Genomic DNA, 21464 nt, shown 5'->3' with positions numbered 1-21464 from the left:
TTCCCATATTGTCTGTTGAAAAATGTATGTCTCTGTCTGTACATTAAATCTAGCACTTCTCTGTCAGGAGGTAGGTAGCGTTTTTACCCATTGGTAAATCACATTTCAGGGAGAATTCTTGTTCAAATCTGAGTTGGACTAGATGGCCCAATCTCTTCCACTCTGAGATTCTGTGATTTAGGAGTCAGCAGTATGATACAAGCACCAAAAAAGCCAACCACATCTTATTTTGTATCTAAAGAGGCACAAAGTCCCAAAATGGGGAGGTAGGAGTCCTCTCCTATGGGTACCTCATTTTAGGAAAGACACATTGATAAACCAGAGAACAGTCAAAAGGTAGATAATCCTACTCATTTTCAGCAATATCTTGTATTAGGAAGGTTTGGTCTCGGCCATCAAGTAGTGAATTGTTTTTATTGCCAGTGAGCCAAAGGTACCCTGGTATTAGGAAGAATGTTAATTGAATTAATGAAAATGTGTAAAAGACTTCTAAGATTTTTCCTACTTTCTCTTTCTGGCTGTCCCCTTGGCCTCTTAGATTTAACACATCCAAAATAAAACACATCATTCTTTCGTCCTAGACTCGCCTCTCCCCTAACTTTCCTGTTTCTGTCGAGGGTACCACTTTCTAGTCTCCCAGGCTCACAGTCTAGGAGCTGTCCTCTGCTCTTCATTCTCCCTAACCCCAGCTGCCAAATTCTGCATTTATAACATCTCTTGTAACTGTTTCCTCTCTAATTATGAAACCACAGCTTTTGTTCAGATCCTTATCACTACTCACCTGGACTATTGCAATAACTACCTGCTTCTAGTTTCTTCCTTGCTCCATTCAATCATTGGTAGCCTAAAGTATGGGTTTAACGTGTAACTTCCCTGGCTCAAGAAACTTTAGTAGCTTCTTGTTACCTATAGCATAAAATAGAAACTCATCTGTTTAGTATTTAAAGACCTTTATAATCTGGCTCTAACCAGTCTTTCTAAGGTTAGTGAATGCACCGTTGCCCTCCTTGCACTCTGCCTTCTGGCCAAACTAGCCTATTTACTGTTCTTCATACAGGCCCATTTCTGTGTCTTTACACAGAGCCACTAGTTCATTATGAACTGGAATTAAGATTTTTTCCTTTGCACGTAGATTGGCATTCAGGGGAACTAAGGTTAATTTGAATAAATTTTGAGGGGGGCAGCGAGGTGGCGCAGTAATAAAGCACCAGCCCTGGATTCAGGAGGACCTGAGTTCAAATTCAGCCTCAGAAACTTGACACTAGCTGTGTGATCCTGGGTAAGTCACTTAACCCTCATTGCCCTCCCCCGCAAAAAATTTTGGATAGTAGTTTTTAAAATGTCAGAATCTTTAGGTGGCTAAGTTTTGTTGAAATAATTAAATTATAGTTGCTGCAGTAACCCTTAAAGCTACAGGTGGAAAATTGTCAGTGCAGTAGAATTGAGGAAGAGAAAATGTCCTGATGTTCCAAAAAAAAAAAGCAAGGGAGGGAGGAATCTGTAAACTATAAGACAGTGAACATGACTTTGCTGGCCAAATTCTAAAGTGTATTAACCAAGGAATGGTTGGAGAACATCTTGAAAAGGAAGTTGTGATCATAAAAAACTACCTTGTATTCATTGTCATCACCATCATGATAACCACCATTTATATAGCGCTTTTAAGGTTTGTAAAAACCGTTACAAATACCTCATTTTACCCTCATAACCACCCTGGGAGATAGGTGCTATTACTATTCCCATTTTGCTGGTGAGGAAACTGAGGCAGATAGAAGTTAAGTGATTTGGCCAGGGTCACACAGCTAAGAAGTATCTAAGGGAAGATATGAATTCAGGTCCATGTGCTGTCCACTGTGCCACAAAAAGGTCATATAAGACCAAACATTTCCTTTTTTGACAGTTACTAAGTTGATAGCTCTGGGGAATGCTGTAAATATAGCTTGGTGAAACATTTATTAAAGTTTTTCATGCTATTCTTGTGGAAAAGATAGAAGGTGTGGACTATACCAGTAGTCTCTAAATGAAGACTGTGGTATGACCCAAAGGGTATATGATCAGGCATTTGGAGGATGGGAAGAAGGGTCATCATCCCTCTTCCCCCCCTTGCCATATCCAATCATAAGCCTGTCTCCAACAGAACTATTACTGCCCCTTCAGCATTCCCCTCTTTTGCCCTCCTCTTGCTGCCAGGCTCTTGTATGACTGCCATGGCAATGTGCCCTTAAGGTGGTTCTCACTTAACCGGCTCAGATACCCAGCAGCAGCTAAAGGCTCTCCCTTCCCCCTCTACCTCCTGGCTGCAGCAGGGGCCCCTCAGCAGGTAGGCTTCGTTCTCTGGGCAGTGATGGGTGAGTAAGCCCTTTGCATTCACACATTTCACAGGAAAGCATGAGTAGCACAGTAGGAATAGGCATGTATATGCTGTGATTATATTATATTCCCCTGTTTGCATTTAAAGCCCTTTACAATGTGGCTCCAACCTGCCTTTCTGGGATTACTTATTATACATTACTCCCTGTTGTTCACTCTTAGATCCAACCATACTGACCTTTTTGCTGTTTCTTACCCATGACATTCCATCTCCCATCTCTACCTTTGCACAGGCTCTCCTACCTGCCTGGAATGCACTTCCTCCTTATTTCTGCTTTTTTAAATACTCTTGATTTTCTTCAGAGCTCAGCTCAAACACTACCTCTCATAGATGAGGCCTTTTATGCTCTCCAAGCCACTAGTGCCTCCCCACCCCATTACTCTGCATTTTATTTTGTATATACCAGGACGTGTACTCATTTTCACCTGCTTTAGAATGAATGTTCCTTGATATGAGAGACATCCATTTTCCCCCCATTGTATCCCCAGCTCCTAGTGAAGTGCTGAGAGCTTGTAGTAGCCACTTGGTTGTAGGTTGATTGACTGACTCGGGGATAGGAGAATTCACTTGTGATATTTGTAAGCTGTATGTCCCTGGGAAAGTTGCTTCATTATGAAGTTTCCTTGTCCATAAAATGAGGATAATAATATTTACTTCACAGGATTGTTGTGAGGCTAAAATAGGATAATGATGTCAAGTACTTTGTAAACCTTAAATTGCTTTGTGAATGCCATTTAAGATGATGCTAACTTTTAAGGGCCTTTCCAACTCATATTCCGTGATTCTCCGTGAAAGTGCTGAAATGTAGAGAGAGAAGTAAATAGGGGGAAATGACACTTATATGTTATCTAAAATGATGGATGTACTTCTCTCATTATTAGCACACATGATAAAACTCATGACATGCCTGAAAGTCCTCTGTCCTGATAGCCTATATGCCAGAGTATTAACAGTTTTGATATTCAGCTCTTATGATGGCTTGGTGTCTGACCTAGAGATTTGCTTCACTGTAGAATCTGAGGAATATGCAAGTAGACATTAGTAGGATTAGGATGAACTAATGTTCATCAGAACTTTCTTATTTGAAGGGTTTTTGTGTGTTAGAAAGACAGATATCAGTTTTTCCTGGTGTATTTCAGCTCCTGTCTTTAAAAATTTTGACTTAAAGTAACTGTGAGATCCAAGTTTTAACAAAAAAAGATCTGAAAATTCAAAAATGTCATTCCCTTAATTATCATTGGCTTGTCTTAATACAACTGCTTCATTACACAAAATAGAATAAATTGATCAAATCTTGAAACGAATGCATACAAGTGATCTGGAGGAGCATGGCCTACTACATACTGGGGCAAACCACTTTGATTATCTTAAAATTCCATCTGTGCAGATTGGATGTAAATCAAATTTGTTCTAGTTTAAAATGTTCTTATGATATATATGGAAGTTATATCCATTTTTTTTTTTTGCAGGGCAATGGGGGTTAAGTGACTTGCCCAGGGTCACACAGCTAGTAAGTGTCAAGTGTCTGAGGCCAGATTTGAACTCAGGCACTCCTGAATCCAGGGATGGTGCTTTATCCACTGTGCCACCTAGCCGCCCCCCAAGTTATATCCATTTTACAGATTAAACTATGCAGAAGAAACTGAAACACTAAAGAAAGATACCTGGTCCTGTTTCTTTGCAGAGATTACTGACAATTAAAAACTGACCTTAAAAATGTTGGTTTTACTTCCATATTTCCCACTGTATCCTCCCATGTTGTCCTAAAAAGCCATTTATTATAATAAGGAATTTTTAAAAGGAAGAAAAAAGTTAAACAGAACAAACAAGGGGACTTGACCTCACCCCCAGTTTCAACCCCAGGCTTTCATGGGAGGAAAAGAGAAGGCCTTGGTGCCACCTTCCTAGGTATCAGATTATCTGGGACAATGTATTCTGATTGGGTCCCTCACTTAGAGATGAGAAACTTGTGATTCAGAACAATGAATAGTTTATTAACTTTGGGCCTGATAGCACATAGCTCATATTCAAGTGCTAGGTAGAAATTGGCTGATGGTTTACATTTCCTTGGGGTCACATGTTGACAAACTGGTAGCTATTATAGATGCTAGGGTTAAGTGGAAGAGTAGATAAATGTATTTACTAGCTGTGTAACCCTGGGCAAGTTACCTGAATTTGAATCCTGCCTCAGACATTTCTAGATTTGTGATTCTGGCCTGTTCATTTTAACTGCTTTCACCCTCAGTTTCCTCATCTGTAAAATGGGTTTAATAACAGCTCCTACCCTACGAGGTTGTTGTAAAGATAAAATGAGATAACACATGTAAAGTGCTTTATAAAACTTAAAGCAGCACTTGAATGCCAGCTGCTTTTCATTATCACCATCATCACCCTCATCATAAGAACAGGGCTTTGGTGTTGGTACCTTGCAATGTTGTGAGGAGACAAGCTGTGCCAATCAAATGTATGCATCTCACAGACTTTGTTCTCAGGTCCCATATAGTGCTTGTCAGAAGTATGTTTATGCTGCTTGGAAGAAACTGTCAATTCAAAGTGGATAGCTACAAGGTAGGCCAAGAAGATTGCCATTAAAGAAAGAAAAGGAAGGTACCAGCCCAAAAAGTAGCTTCTCCAGAAATCTAAAAAATAAAAAGCTGCCAGACATCAAATAAAAATGATCTCTTGACTACAACTAAACAACAATAAACTAACCTATGGAGGAAAAGTCTGATGTACTCATGGTGTACTACCCTGCCCCTGCAAAGAAACAGGAGTATCATCATTTCTCTTCTTTGGGACCAAGCTTGGTCATTATGATTTTCATTATTCAGTTTTGGCTATTTTGTTGTTCTTTCCATTTACATCATTGTAGTGATTGTTTATGTTGGTTTCCTGGCTCTACTTATTTCACTGTGCCTTGGTTCATGTTTTTTTTCATGCTCCACTATATTTATCATATTTTTTATCTTTATCAGTTTGCTGGATATGAGGAGAAATCTCAATTAGACCTGATATTAATGACTGTTTGACCCAGTAATTAATGACTGTTTGACCCAGGTTCTTTTGCTACTGAGCCAAAAGGGGTTAGCTCGGAGAGCTTTATGACTAATGGTTCCGTTGAAGGGTGAATCAAATTCCCAAAGATTGTAAGATTATCTTTTATTGAAAGAAAATTTCTACATTGCAACTTCTAGTGGTTCTGTACCTCCAAATTTTATGCCTTGCCCAGTGGTTTCTTTATTCCTCTTCCCCAGGCCTGTTAGTAATATTTTTCATCATATATTTTACTAAGCATGTGTCACGTGCCTTGCTTTAGTGTTAATTTTATCCTTAAAAAGGTGAAGGAAACAAGTGAAAGTTCTTTTCTAGAATTGATTATCACAAACAGGGAGTAATTGGTTGATAGTATGGAAATGATGGGAACCCTAGAGTAAGTGATTATTCCTTCCTAGAATCTGTGATGGAGAAGGAAAGAAAATCTGGACACGCTATAGATTTGGCAGATTTCAAATCGTTTAAAGGAAAGATAGGTGGGATCCCACTTTTAAGAAGGGGAAGAGAACAGAGTACAATCTATATATACTAGAAATTTTCATTTAATTCTTGAGAAAATTCGAGGGGGGGGGGTAGCTAGGTGGCACAGTGGATAAAGTACCGGCCCTGGATTCAGGAGGACCCGAGTTCAAATCTGCCCTCAGACACTTGACACTTACTAGCTGTGTGACCCTGGACAAGTCACTTAACCCTCATTGCCCTAAAAAAAAATTTAAATTAAAAAAATTTTAAAATAATAATTCCTGAGAAAATTGTAGAACAAATCATTAATAAGGTGGTTGTTGAATACCGAGAAAGGGAAGCAGTGATTACAAAGAACCAGCATGGCTTCATTAAGAATTGAATCCTTATAATCTACCTATCAGATCTTTGGAAAGGAAAACAGTTTATGACCAAACAAGAGATAGAGTATATTATAAAATGCAAAATGGATGATTTTGATTACATTAAATTAAAAAATTTTTGTACAAACAGAAGCAATGCAGCCAAAATTAGAAGGGAGGCAGAAAGCTGGGAAACAATTTTTGTGGCCAGTACTTCTGATAAAGGCCTCATCTCTAAAATATATAGGGAACTAAATCAAATTTATAAGAATCCAAGTCATTCCCCAATTGAGAAATGGTCAAAGGATATGAACAGGCAGTTTTCTGATGAAGAAACCAAAGCTATCTATTCTCATATGAAAAAATGCTCTAAATCTCTAATGATTAGAGAGATGCAAATTAAAACAACTCTGAGGTACCACCTGACACCTATCAGATTGGCTAAAATGACAAAAAAGGAAAATAATAAATGTTGGAGAAGCTGTGGGAAAATTGGAACACTAATGCATTGTTGGTGGAGCTGTGAACTGATCCAACCATTCTGGAGAGCAATTTGGAATTATGCCCAAAGGGCGATAAAGCTGTGCATACCCTTTGACCCAGCAATACCACTTTTGGATCTTTTTCCCAAAGAGATCATGGAAAGGGGAGAGGGACCCACATGTACAAAAATATTTATAGCTGCTCTTTATGTGGTGGCAAGGAATTGGAAGTTGAGGGGGTGCTCATTAATTGGGGAATGATGGACAAGTTGTGGTATATGAATACAATGGAATACTATTGTGCTGTAAGAAATGATGAGCAGGAGGAGTTCAGAGAAACCTGGAGGGTCTTGCATGAGCTAATGATGAGTGAGATGAGCAGAACCAGAAGAACATTGTACACAGTATCATCAACATTGAGTGTTGATCTACTGTGATAGACTATATTCTTCTCACCAATGCAATGGTACAGAAGAGTTCCAGGGAACTCATGATAGAAGAGGATCTCCAAATCCAAGGAAAAAAAAAAAAGAACTGTGGAGTATAGATGCTGAATGAACCATACTATTTCTTTTGGTTTTGGTGCTGTTGTTTTTTTTTCTATTTTGAGGATTTTCATCATTGCTCTGATTTTTTTCTCTTATAACATGACTAATGCAGGAATAGGATTAATGTTATTATGTGTATATATGTGTATATATATGTATATATATATTAAAAAAAACACCTATATCAGATTACCTTCTGTCTAGGGGAGGGGGGAGGGAGAAAAATCTGAAATTGTAAAGCTTGTATAAACAAAAGTTGAGAACTATCTTTACATGTAATGGAAAAAAATAAAATACTTTATTAATTTAAAAAAAAAAAGAATTGAATCCTTGGGGGCAGCTAGGTGGTGCCGTGGATAAAGCACTGGCCCTGGATTCAGGAGAACCTGTGTCTGGCCTCAGACACTTGACACTTACTAGCTGTGTGACCCTGGGCAAGTCACTTAACCCCCATAGCCCCGCCCCCCCAAAATAATTGAGTCCTGTCAAAATAACCTCATTAACTTTTCTGACATGATTATTAAACTAGTAGTTGAAGGAAATGCTGTGGATATAGTTAATCAAGATCTTAGTAAAGTTTTTTTTTTGATAAAGGATCTTCTACTCTATTATTCTTGTAGAGAAGATGGAGACATGGATTAAATGAGAATAGTTAGACTGAACTAGTTAGGTAACAATCATACTTTAAAAAAAATTACAATCATACTTAAAGAGTATAATTATTAATAGTTCCATGTCAGCATGGCAGGAGGTCTCTAGTAAAATACCTGAAGGATCCACTCTTGGTTTTATCAGTGAGTATAACGGCATAAATGGTGTCATTACTTCTGCAAATGTCACAGTGCTGGGAGATAGAGCTAACATGCTGGCTAACAGTCAGTATTTTAAAAGATATTGGCAAGCTAGAGCATTAGACTGAATCAAAGAAGATAAAATCTGATAACGACAAACAAAGGCTTACTCTTGAGTACAAAAACCAGCTTCACAAGTGTGAGATGGGACAGTCACGGTTTGGTCGGCATTCTGAAAAAGAGCCGGAGGTGTTGGTGAACTGCAAAATCATTATGAATCAACAGCATAAAGTGGAAGCCAAGAGAAGACTGGCTTCTAGAAATCCAGAGGGGACGGTTTCCCGTACTCTGTTCTTGTCAGACTTTTCCTAGTGTTGTGTTCAGGTTTAAGCAGGATATTGGTAAGCTGGAGAATGTTCAGAGAAAGGCAGGGAGGCTGCTCATAACTCTTGAATCTATGCCATATGTGAATCATTTGAAGGAACTGGACTTGTTTAGCCTGTAGAATAGAAGACTTGAGAGATTTGTTCACTGTCTTCAAGTATTTGAAAAGTTGTCATATGGAAAAGGAATTAGACTCTTCCAGTATGTCTCTGGATTATGGAATAGGAAGCAATGGGTAGAAGTTGCAAAGAGGCCAATTTTAGGTTTGATTTCAAGAAAAACTTCCTAACAGTTTATCCTATTCAAAAGTAGAATGTAAGACCTAGAGATTTTGTGGGTCTTCCTTCCTTAAAGATCTAGCAAATAGATGGCATAGTGGATAAAGCACTGGCCCTGGATTCAAGAGGACCTGAGTTCAAATGTGGCTTCAGACACTTGACATTTACTAGCTGTGTGACCCTGGGCAAGTCACTTAACCCTCATTGCCCTGCAAAACAAACAAACAAAAGATCTAGCAAATGTTAATGATTTCTTGTTCGTTATTCTCTTTCTCCTTGTTGGAGATTCCTTGTATCTCTGGATTGGGCTAGATGGACTTTGAAGTCTTTTCCAATTCTCATATTGTGATTCTGTGAATGGCATTGTATGTAATACAAAAAGAATAAAATATGTTATCTCTGCCATATGTGAACAAACAACCTATTAAGATAAACAATATAGACAAGTGAAACAATTAAGTAATAATACCTGGTTTGAGATTTGCGAAGAGGAGGAAACTAGTAGGTGGATGGATCTGTTAAGGAAGGCCTTATAGAAGTAAAACTTGAGCTGGGACCTGTGAGATAAATATGATTTTGATGGGGAGAAAGGATATTTCAGTTGGAAGAAGTATAACTGTCTTGGAGTCTAGACAGGACTCGATTTTGGAAGGCCACGTTTAGGTTGAATACAAAAGAGAGATGATTAGCACCTCTAACAGTGCCTGGCCCTGTTGTAAGCATTTAATAAATGTGTGTTGATTTGTTGATCTTCTTGACTATGGGGAGGTAAGGTTGGATAGGTAGGGTACAGCTGGATTGTGGAGTGCCTTGAGTGGCAGGCTGAGGAGTTGTATTTTATCTTGTGAGCAGTTTTGTTGTCATTTCAGTTGTGTCCGACTCTTAATAGAAAGCATTTTTAAGCAAGAGAATGACATGATTAAATAGGTGTTTTAAAAGATTGTTCTGGTGCTGGTATTTTGGAACTGTTAGAAGAGGTTAGCTTAGAAAGGGAAGTGACTGGAGGGAGGGAAACTGTACAAGTCTATTTTAGGAATAGGCATGAACTGATAAGAACTTAACTTAGACAGCAGTAGTAACATTAAGAATGGAAAGAGGGGGTGGCTAGGTGGCGCAGTGGATAAAGCACCAGCCCTAGATTCAGGAATACCTGAGTTCAAATCCGGCCTCAGACACTTGACACTTACTAGCTGTGTGACCCTGGGCAAGTCACTTAACCCCCATTGCCCCGTGCAAAAAAAAAAAAAAAAGAATGGAAAGAAAGAAGGAAACCAGCTACTGTGGTGGAATAGGAGAAAGCAGTGAAACCTGGCTCCCCCTACAACTATTCCTGTAATGATTTAAGAAGAATGTTAGAGTAATGATTGGAGAAAAGAAGTTGAAACAGCAATGGGTCATTTTTTCCAATCCAAGGTCAAAAAATTCAATTTATAGTTAACTTGATCAAGCCAGGGAAGTGTAAAACAAGGGTGAGTTAGGATTATGGATTCAGCATCCAGAGCTCAGAGCACAGAGATGTCCACAGACTGAACCTTGGGCCCAAGCCAACAGCATGGCATCTCACAGAGCTTTGATAGGTCAACCTAGGGTGGGACACAGACTCAGGATGCCCCAGCCTAAAAATAGGGACTAGGAAAGACTCATTGCTTCAAACTCTGAGCTAGGCCAGCAGCACTCATATGCCTAGAGCTGATCATGGATTTAATCCAAAGCCCAAACCTACAGTGAAAGGTCTCCCAGAGGGTCCAAGAGCCTGGGCTCAGACCCCTAGTGTAGGTTGGCTAGAGCAGATCATGGTCCCGATGCCCACCCAGGAAAGTAGCACAAGGGTCTCTCCCAGGGACCATTTTCACACATTCAGCCCTCAAAGAGCTTCCAGATAGTGCATTGATGATGGATCATCCTAAGCAGATCTGTTTGCTCACAAGAGCAATTAGACGTTTTAGAAGAAATGTTGCAGAGTTGTTTTTTTGATCGAGTTTTTAAAGTATTATAAAATAAAATGAGAACAATAGAGGAAAGAAATGAATTGATGAAAGATGCTCCCCACAGTGAAGGTGATGGATTCAGATTGCAAATTGAGACATTTTCCCAGACATGGCTGCTTGACTATACAGATTTGTAACGGGAGTTTGGGTTTTCTTTATTTCTCATTGGGGGAGAAGAGGACATAGGTGGTAGAGAAGATGGATTTTCATTGGTTAAAAAAAAAATTTTTTTTTTAAATGAAAGAAATAAGAGCTGTGGAGGAGAGACAACAACTTAATAACAATTAACAACTTGTTACAAGAGATAGATATTCTTACCGAGCAACAGATTCCCTAAAAATTAGAGTGGAACAAACAGAAACTAATGACTGCATGACACAATAAGAAATAGTAAAATAAAGTTAAAAGAATGAAGAAATAGAAGAAAGTATAAAGTATTCAAAAATAATTGACTTGGCAAACAGATCAAGTAGAGAGAATTTAAGAATCATTGGACTACCTTTTAAAAAGCAATGACCAGGGGCAGCTAGGTGGCGCAGTGGATAGAGCACTGGGTCTGGAGTCAGGAGGACCTGAGTTCAAATCCATCCTCAGACACTTAACACTTACTAGCTGTGTGATCCTAGGCAAGTCACTTAACCCCAATTGCCTCACCAAAAAAAAAAAAAAAAGCAATGACCAAAAAAAGGTCTGGATATTATATTGAAGAAATCATGGGGGCAAAATAGGTTAAAGTGAACAAAGAAAGAATCTATTGATCACCCTGAAAGAAACTTCAAAAAGAAAACTCCTAAGATGTTGTAGACCAAGCCCAGAGTTTCTAGTGAAAGGAAAAATACCATAAGCAGTCAGGCAGAGTTTAGCCCTGAGAAACCAAAGTCAGGATCACATATGATTTAACAGCTACAACCATCAAGGAGCAGAGAGTATGGGATACAGTATTCCAAAAAGCATAAAGTATATGCCTGCAATCAAGAATAATTTACCCAGCAAAACCATATAACCTTACAGTGGAATAGAATAGAATAGAGGATTTCCTAGCATTTCTGTTGAAAAGACTAGAGCCTAGTGGAACCCCCTAAATATAAACACAGGGAGTAAAGAAACACAAAATGGTAAATACAAGTGAGCAATCAATCAAAAAGATTTTCCAAGAGTGAAGTGTTTACAGTCAAGGGGGTTAAAAGTACAGAAAAAAAATGAGACTCCTTTAAGTATCATGATAATAGCAGAGGTCCTAGAAAGAATCAAATTTAAGATGGAGGGCCTGGGAGTCGTGTTTGTTAAGTTTTGTTTATCTTTAAAGGAACTCTGTGTGTGTGTGTGTGTGTGTGTGTGTGTGTGTAGATACATTTTTTTAAAAGGTGGGGGGAGGAATGGGCAAATGCTTATTACCAAGGGATGCAAGTATAAGTTTATATAAACAAAGAAGGGGTGAGGGGAGATGGGCATCTCTTAAACCTCATTTTGAATTGTTGATGTAGAGTGAAGTGAGCAGAACCAGGAGAACAATTTATACTATAACAACAACATTGTAAAAATGAAAATTTTGAAAGACTTAGGAACTCTGATCAACACAGTGATTAACCATGATTCTAGAGGACTCCAGTCAGAAGACCAGGGTTCAAATTCCACTTGTACTACCTGTGTAACTCAGGTCCAGTCACTAAATCTCCTGGGGCCTTCATTTCTTTGCCTGAAAGTGATTAAACTAGATAACTTCTGAGGTCCCTGTCGGGTTTAGATCTAAGATTCTAGGAACCATTTGTTAAATACCAGGTACTGTGCTAGATTCTGGGGAAACAAAGACAAAAATGAAACTGTCCCTGTCCTCAAGAAGTTTACATTCTATTGGGCTTGTCCTTCTTCCTGTTAGCAGGAGTAGACAGCTGGGAATGTAATCTGCAAGAGAGAATCCCAGTGCTCTGGGGGCAGCTAGGCAGCGCAGTGGATAGAGCACTGGCCCTGGATTCAGGAGGACCTGAGTTCAAATTCAGACACTTGACACTAGCTGTGTGACCCTGGGCAAGTCACTTAACCTCAGTTGCCTCACACACACACACACACACACACACACACACACACACACACACACACACAGAGATAATGATATGAGGGAAAGAGAGAAGGAAAAGTTTTGGGATTAAGGGGAATTTGCCTACAGTGCAACAGTGATTCCACAAGGCTTGGTAAAAGGAAGTTAGCTGAAGGAATGAATTGGGGAGGGCAAACTTAGAATCGGGAGAGGATGTGAATTCAAGGCTTATACAAGTCAGATAAGGGAATTGGTTTACATTGGAAGCAGTAGTTAAGGAGAATTCAAATGAGGAAATTTGGTAATAAACAAGAATGGGGCTTCATAAGTCAATGTTCCAAACAGAATATTGGCCAGTTTGAGAAATCCTAATTCATCTGTATTTTTTCCACTTTTTGCTTCCTTTCTTTCTTCTGTCATATTAGTAATAATTGTGGTAAGATTTTGAGTTACTTTAGAAAATAAATTTAATTAAATATCACAGTTTTCATTTTAATATCAGTCAGCTGTTATATTTGAGGACATTTAGTGACTATTTGAAAATTATTTTTAAAATGTTATTATCTCCCAAACTCCAGTGGAGAGTCTGGGCAACAAAAGAAAGGTAACTAACACTCTACCAGAATTGTTGAGCTATGTTGACATTTTTTATTCTGATTGGGTAAAGCAAGCAACAACAACGTTTTGGGGGGTCTGCACACTATAAGAAATGAAAAGAGATGATGTCCCACCTAGAATAGAAGTAGTGCGAATATTAGGGAAAGTTTTGTGAATTGTAGTGTTTCTTTTCAGTTGTATTATAAGAAATACCAATGTGGACTTACTGAATTAGCAACATTACTATTAACGTACAGACATGTTTTCTAAGGCATATATATGCCAGGAACAATAGTGAAAAATGAATGGATGTTGAATGAAAAATGCTTTGTTTTTTTCTTCCTCCTTCTACCTTAATGTTCTCCTTCCTCTTTTTGTTTTGTTCTTTTTTCATTCTCCTCCTACATCTTTCACTTAAGCACATGAAGCCTTGTAGCTCTCTCCACAGTATCATTTGCCTTTGCTTTTTTTTTTTTTAAGTGAGGCAATTGGGGTTAAGTGACTTGCCCAGGGTCCCACAGCTAGTGTTAAGTGTCTGAGGCCGGATTTGAACTCAGGCACTCCTGAATCCAAGGCCAGTGCTCTATCCACTGCGCCACCTAGCTGCCCCTGCCTTTGCTTTTTGAAGGATAAAAAATATAAGCTTGTGAAAGGGAAAGGTGATGCCAAGGGTAAACCTTGTAAATTAATTCAAATCTTTCTCTGCTTAGTTAGTAAAAACATGCAATCAAATTTATGCAGAAACTGTTGATTTAAACTAAAAGAAACAATAGCTTTTGAGAACATTGAGTGCCATTTCCTTATTCTAAGTGTTAACACATTGTTATTACTCAGCTTGGTAGTTCAGTAACTAAATCATTGACTGTTGTAATGTTTGGAGGCGTAAAGAATATATTAGTCCTGTGTAAGGGAAAAGAGATATTTTTGTCAAACGCAGGCCTCATTCTTTCTGAGGTAGCAACATTCCCTTGCAGAAGTCTGTTAGTGTTTTTTAAGTTGTAGAGTATTAGGCTTCATTAGTCACTGTAAAATCTAGCTATAGACTTAGAATTTGTGTTTAAGTTTTAAAAATAAAAAGTTTGAGTGATTCCTCTTTTCTTTTTTAAAATTTATAAATAGTATTTTATTTTTTTCCAATTTTATGTAAAGTTTTCAGCATTCATTTTTTTTTAAAGAATATGTATTTATTTATTCATTTATTTGTTTGTTTTTTTGCAGGGCAATGAGGGTTAAGTGACTTGCCCAAGGTCACACAGCTAGTAAGTCTTAAGTGTCTGAGTCCGGATTTGAACTCAGGTCCTCTTGAATCCAGGGCCTGTGCTTTATCCACTGCGCCACCTACCTGCCCCCAGCATTCATTTTTTATAAGATTTTGACTTCCAAATTTTTCTCCTTCCTTCCCTCCATCCCCTTGCCCCCTCCTTAAGACAGAAAGCAATCTGATGTATGTTATATGTTGGGTTAAACATATTTTCACATTAGTCATATTGTGAAAGAAGTGATTCCTCTATTCTTAATGAAATTGATTCTGTGATTCTTTTTTTTAATTTGATTCTTAAGCAAAATACAAAGATATTTTTGCTTGAGAAAAATATGTAGAATATCACCCCCAAATTTGAACCATAAACTTTTCATATATAGTAAGACATCACAAGATGCTGTGACTGTTGATTCTTTTCCCCATCAGGTCTCCCTGTCTGTCCTGAACTGATGAGAGAGCATATTCCTAAAACCAAAGACGTGGGACATTTTTTATCTGTTACTGGGACAGTTATTCGTACCAGTATGGTGAAGGTCCTGGAGTATGAACGGGATTACATGTGTAACAAGTGCAAACATGTTTTTGTGGTCAAGGCTGACTTTGAGCAGCATTATACATTCTGTCGTCCATCATCATGCCCCAACAAAGAAGGCTGCAATTCTTCTAAATTCACTTGTCTGTCAGGCACATCATCTTCTCCTGCACGCTGTAGAGATTATCAAGAAATAAAAATTCAGGAACAGGTAAGAGAACTGGGAAATGCGGATGGAAGAGTATACATTAATTTGAAGAAATAGAATCTTTTTATCTCAATTATAGTAAAACTCTCGCAGTTTTGTTTTTTTTTTTTAAAGGGAATAGAGAGCTGGGCTCATGAGATAACAATTCTAAAACGCTTAGCACAGTGCCTGGCATACATTAGGTGCTATATAAATGGTGATGATGATGATGAAGATAGCAACCTTAGCAAACTTTGAGACCTTAATTTGGTATGATTTCCCCTTTCTTTTATTCCCACTTAACGTAGCTCAGTTCTTCTTCCTTTCTCATCTAGGCTATTAACATAGTTTCCTAACTTGTCTTTCTGCCTGCAGTCTGTCCCTTCTCTAACCTATCTTTAATTTCTTCCTAAATAGTCTTGGTAGCATTTTTAAAAATCTGATTGTCACTCCTCCTCTTTTTTTTTTTTTTTTTTTTTTTTGGTGAGGCAATTGGGCTTAAGTGACTTGCCCAGGGTCACACAGCTAGTAAGTGTTAAGTGTCTGAGGCTGGATTTGAACTCAGGTCCTCCTGAATCCAGGGCTGGTGCTCTATCCACTGTGCCACCTAGCTGCCCCCATTCTTCCTCTTAAACACTAGTTTCTGATTTCCTACCAAATAAAACATAAATTCCTTATCTTGGTTGGAGGCTCCCTATAGTCTGGCTCCAGACTACATTTCTGGCCTAATGTCATGCCATTTTCCTTGCTATGTCCTACATATTCCATTCTTGTTTTGTCCTCTTCCATCTCCTGCTTGTAATGGACTCTTCCTTCTTATCCCCCTCTGTTGACGTTCTTCCCTTCAATTCATGGTCCCTTAAGATGCTACTTTCATGAAGCCTTCCCCCTTCCACAATTGAAGGTAATCTCTTCATCTTAAAACTTCTCAGAGCACTTTTTTCTGGAGCTCTTCCTTATAATTATTTGTCTCTGCTAATTATTTCTCCTCCCTAGTTAGTTTGGAATTTCTTTGGGAGTAGGGACCATGTCATATTTTTGTATCTCTAATATCTGTTGTAGTGACTCATGCATAGAAGGAACTTGAAAAAATTTGGAAAAAAAATAGCATTTTAAAATCCTCAACTTAGAAATTAACCAAGGGGGTAGGTGGTACAGTGGATAAAGCACTGGCCCTGGATTCAGGGGGACCTGAGTTCAAATCTGGCCTCGGACACTTGACATTTACTAGCTGGGTGACCCTGGGCAAGTCACTTAACCCCCATTGCCCTGCCAAAAAAAAAAAAAAAAGAAAGAAATTAACTAAGATTCATTTTAGACAAACAGTTCTCTGAGAAATGGACTCTTTAATTTGACAGAATAGAACTATCAGGATTTAACCGGATGATTTTTTTTCCTTTGGTTAAGATCTGTGATTTCATTGGTTTGGGAAAACTCCTAGTGTGGAACCCGATGCAGATAGCCAACTATTCTGCAATTTGTATTTTTAGAGACTTGCCTACATCACTGAAGATGACAGCCAATATGTATAAAAGAGTATATGCCAAAGATAGGACTTTCTGACTCCAAGGATGACTTTCTAAACCTATTAAATATCTTTTTTCTTTTTCTTTTTCCTTTAGGTCCAAAGGCTATCTGTGGGAAGTATTCCACGATCTATGAAAGTTGTCCTAGAAGATGACTTAGTAGACAGTTGTAAATCTGGTGAGAATTAAGGGGAATTTCCTATTGAATATATGCCTTTATGCAAAGAGCTTTTCATTTTCCAGAACCTCTGAGATTATCAGCCTTTATGTGGGAGGAGTGGGAGGTAGTGGTAGAAATCAGGGTGGAGAAGGGGAAGTGAAGGGAAGTCTTCATAGGATCATAGATTTTGAGGTGGAATGGATTTTACAGGCTAATAACAATAGTAATAATAGCTAGCATTTATATGGCCCTTTAAGCAATGCACTTTACAAATATTACTTTATCATCACAAAAGCCATGAGAAAACTGAGGCAGGGGCAGCTAGGTGGCGCAGTGGATAGAGCACCGGCCCTGGAGTCAGGAGTACCTGAGTTCAAATCCGGCCTCAGACACTTGACACTTACTAGCCGTGTGACCTTGGGCAAGTCACTTAACCTCAATTACCTCACTAAAAAAAACAAAAAACTGAGGCAGACAACAGTTAAGCAGCTTTTCTAGAGTCACACAGCTAGTTATTGTCTGGGATTCTAAGCACTGTGATCTCCCCTTTTATGCCATGTAGTTGCCAGCATATAGCACAGTGTATGGTACATAGTCAGTGCTTAATAAGTGCTTGTAGATTGACTATTGAGAATTTTAACATACCTCAATGAGGTTGTGGTTGTGGCATCTCACTTGGAGATCTATCAGATAAGCATTTAGGATGGACCAAAACATTGCTTTCTAGAGTTTGAGGATTCCTATTAGTACATTCCTTATTAAAAGAATACTTTTTAGGCTAGAATCCTCTTTTAATAAGTTTGGAAGGAGTTTAAAATTACTGCATTGTCTCCAAATGTTTTGGAAAAAAAAGTCTTTTGGTGCTTTATACAGAAGAAAAGCACATTTTTTAAAACACTTGATTATTAATATAAGAATTCATTAGCTTAGAAGACTGTATTTTCAAACCAATAAAGTGGAGGATGTTAAGAATCATAGTGCCTGAGAGAGTAAATGCGGTTTTGTTGTTCTATTGTAACTGTATTTGAATGCACTCTCAGATATTTTAAATAAAATTTGGTATGTTTTTCACATGCTGTGTGGGTGATTTCTGGAGTGGGGCTGAATATATACATATATGTGTTTATGTCTGTAAAGAATGTTTAAGACACTGTTAAGCTCTGAGCTAATCTCAGGGCTAGCACAGTAATAAACTTCCAAAAGCACCATGCAAGTAACTAAATGAGAATTCATAAGTAAATTATCATCTACCTAGTTACTTTCACCCATTTCCTTCTCCTTCCTTAGAGGCCACTACCACACCCCACTCTATATGTGGTTTACTGAAGGTCCTGAGAGGGCAGTGCCAGGGCTCAGACAATAGACCTGAATGTTTTCTTATACTTCTTTAGAGCATATGTAGGCATTATTCTGGGAGACAGCCCGGTCTAGTGGAAAGGGTGCTGGATTTCAAGTTAAAGGGCCTGGTTAAAATCCTGGCTCTGCCACTTAACACTTGCTTGGGTGGCCTCAGAGAAATCACTTAACCTCCTGCTGACCCACTTTCCATATCTATAAATGGACAACATTGGACTAGAGGACCTCTGAGGTCTCTTCTAGTTCTAAATTTCTGTTTCTTTGGACTGACATTTCTAGCTCAAGAAATAGAATGGAAATTTGTTCCCATCTGACCTGGATCTCCATTCCCACTTATGCTTCCAAGTCCTAACTCCTACCTCTCTAGGGGAGGAACAGGAGAAATGCTGGTCCTTTCCCCTTTCCCTGACCAAGCCAAATATCAGGGATCAAATCAATGGTTATAGTCTTCGCTGAGCAACTGGATAATTTACTGTGATTTTAAAAATGAAGGTGGGAAGGGGGGAGAAGAGAAAGAGCCAACATTATATAAATGGTTATAGAGCATCTTCTCATTTTACAGCAGAGGAAGTGGAGGCCAAGGGAGATTAAGTGATTTAATAGTAATAGCTAGCTTGTATATAGTGCTTTAAAGTTTGCAAAGAACTCTATACACATATTATTCCATTTTGATCCTTACAGCAATACCATGAGTAGGTGGTATTACCCCATTTTAAAGATGAGGAAACTGAGACTTAAGAGAGATTAAATGACTTACCCTAGGTCAATAGCTGGTAAATATCTGAGATGGGATTTGAACTTGAGTCTTCCTGACTTCAGGTCCAGCACTATTTATTATGCCACTTAGCTGCCTCATGACTTGGCCAGTCACTTACTGAGATGAGTGCCTCAGAGATAGGATTTGCTACTCTACTCTTAACACCTTGCCACCTACTGTTTAGCTATAGCTGAAATCGTCATGACTCTTGTTCATCCATTACCTTCCCTTACTCCTCTCCACCTTACATATTATACATTTCTACCTAAATTCCCATGTCTTCACCCCAAAAGCAAATAGAATGGTTTGTCCAATCAAAAAGAGGTTTAAAAATAGGATGCTTGGTAACTTTATCCAAATCCACAGCTTCCTTTTGCATGATCTAAGATGCCCCCTGTAGTCTGCTGAAAAAGGATCTTTTGTCCTTCCTTCTTTCTACCCTTCACTGTTCCGGGTGCTTATGACATTGAATAATTCCTGAGCTGATATTTTATTAAAAGGATTAGTTAGGAACTATATACTCCATGGAAGCCACTAATCCAAGTACCTATGAACAGAAAACATTCTTTGCCATTATAGATATATAAAACATGTTTGTATGTATACACATATGCATATATTTATAGCCAACAGATTTGGAAAGCATTTAAAAAACATAATATTATTGTATAGATATTCTAGAGTAGCTACTTCATGTAGATGGCAAAGCAAAACAATGAAATTTCTGATAATTAGATCAGTGCTAAAAAAAAAAAAACACTTGTGAAATTGTTTATGTCAGACTTCCAATTCAAATGGAATTTTTTGTAGCTACATTACCAAAACATTGTTAGTATGGGATGTTGGCTTAGAAATGGAAATAAGTTAACATTGTAATGGTATTAATTGAAAACAGAATTCTGTCTGCATTGAGAACATTTTCTAGGACCAAATGTAACTAATAATAAAGAATAAAGGGAACTTCAGTATGTTCTCAGAACCACAGTGAGTTCTTTAGGGAATATTGAAGTAGTATATGGCATAATCTCTGCCTTCAAGGAACTAGCATTCTTGTTTGGGACATAAAATTTTGGTATTTCCGTGGATCTGTAAATCTTATCTGAGTATTCCTTTCATCCATGCGGACCACTGTCCAACTGTGTCTTGTCATTGTGTGTGACTTGTATATATCCTTTCATAAATCCTCCAATGAAATAGAAAGAGGGCCTCTAGACCAGAAGGAAGCCTGCAGGCCACATTTTGACTTAAAAACTACATATTAACATTAATTATATTCTCTTGTATTTTTATTTGTTAAATTTTCTCAATTACATTTTAATCGGATTCAGGTAGCACTTGGGAGCATGTTTAGGTCTGCCCACTGTTTTAGGTCCTTCCTCCATCTTTCAAGTTTAGGTGCTAGTGATGCAAGCAGGGGTTAGTTACCCTTCTTTCTCTTGCTGCATGATTAGTCTTTCTTCCAGGCATACATCTCTCTGATGCTTGTCTTCAGTCAACTGCTCTTGCACAGTTCTGTGGTAATGTGTTATGGCTTACTTACATCCCGTCATAGGCTATCCCCATCCCCACCCCTGCACTCCATATCTATTTCCCTCTGACTGATATACAACTTTAATGCTTCAGGCCTGTGATATTATTCCATGACTCTCAGCAATATGGTGTCATTAAGAGAATGTGGATGTTAAAAAGATGGGAATTGGTTTCTGGGAGAAGCTTGGGGTCATTAAAAGCACTGTGCAGTTTCTTACAGCCATTCCACTACAATATCTGTTTTCCTAAATCACAGAATTTCTGAGCTAAGAAGACATCTAGAAGCTATCCAGTCCAACCCTTACCTGAAAAAAAGAATTCCTGGGGCAGCTAGGTGGCGCAGTGGACAGAGCACTGAGCACTGGCCCTGGAATCAGGAGGACCTGAGTTCAAATCCGGCCTCAGACACTAAACACTTACTAGCTGTGTGACCCTGGGCAAGTCACTTAACCCCAATTGCCTCACTAAAAAGAAAAAAAAGAATTCCTTCTACACTGTATAGAACAAGTGATTACATAACCTTGTGTGCTTGAAGAATTCCAATGACAAAGGACCTTTTACCTCTTGGGGCAACACATTATACTTTTGGGCAGCTGTAGTCATTAGGAAAGTTTTCTTTGCATCAAACCTAAATTTGCCCCATTGCAACTTCCACTCCTAGTTCTGTTTCCTGGGACCAGAAACATGAACATTTGAAACATTTGAAAGGCATGAGCCTTTCAAATACACACACATGTACACATGCACATACACCCGCCCCCAAGTCTTCTCTTGGTTAAAATACCCACTTTCTTTAACTAATC

General features: G+C 38.4%; 1 protein-coding gene across 1 annotated transcript in view; it reads left to right on the top strand.

Moving 5' to 3' along the window:
* The window catches only part of MCM9 (minichromosome maintenance 9 homologous recombination repair factor), a 150998-nt gene that overhangs the window by 6076 nt on the left and 123458 nt on the right, over positions 1-21464 (top strand). The window contains 2 exon segments of the mRNA XM_043962330.1: positions 15040-15356; positions 16955-17036. Coding sequence (XP_043818265.1) covers positions 15040-15356; positions 16955-17036 — 399 coding nt within the window.

The sequence above is a fragment of the Dromiciops gliroides genome, chromosome 4, assembly GCF_019393635.1.
Source record: "Dromiciops gliroides isolate mDroGli1 chromosome 4, mDroGli1.pri, whole genome shotgun sequence".
Classification (NCBI taxonomy): Eukaryota; Metazoa; Chordata; class Mammalia; order Microbiotheria; family Microbiotheriidae; genus Dromiciops; species Dromiciops gliroides.
The sequence above is the reverse complement of the archived record's forward strand: the minus strand, read 5'-3'. Positions and strand labels throughout refer to the sequence as shown.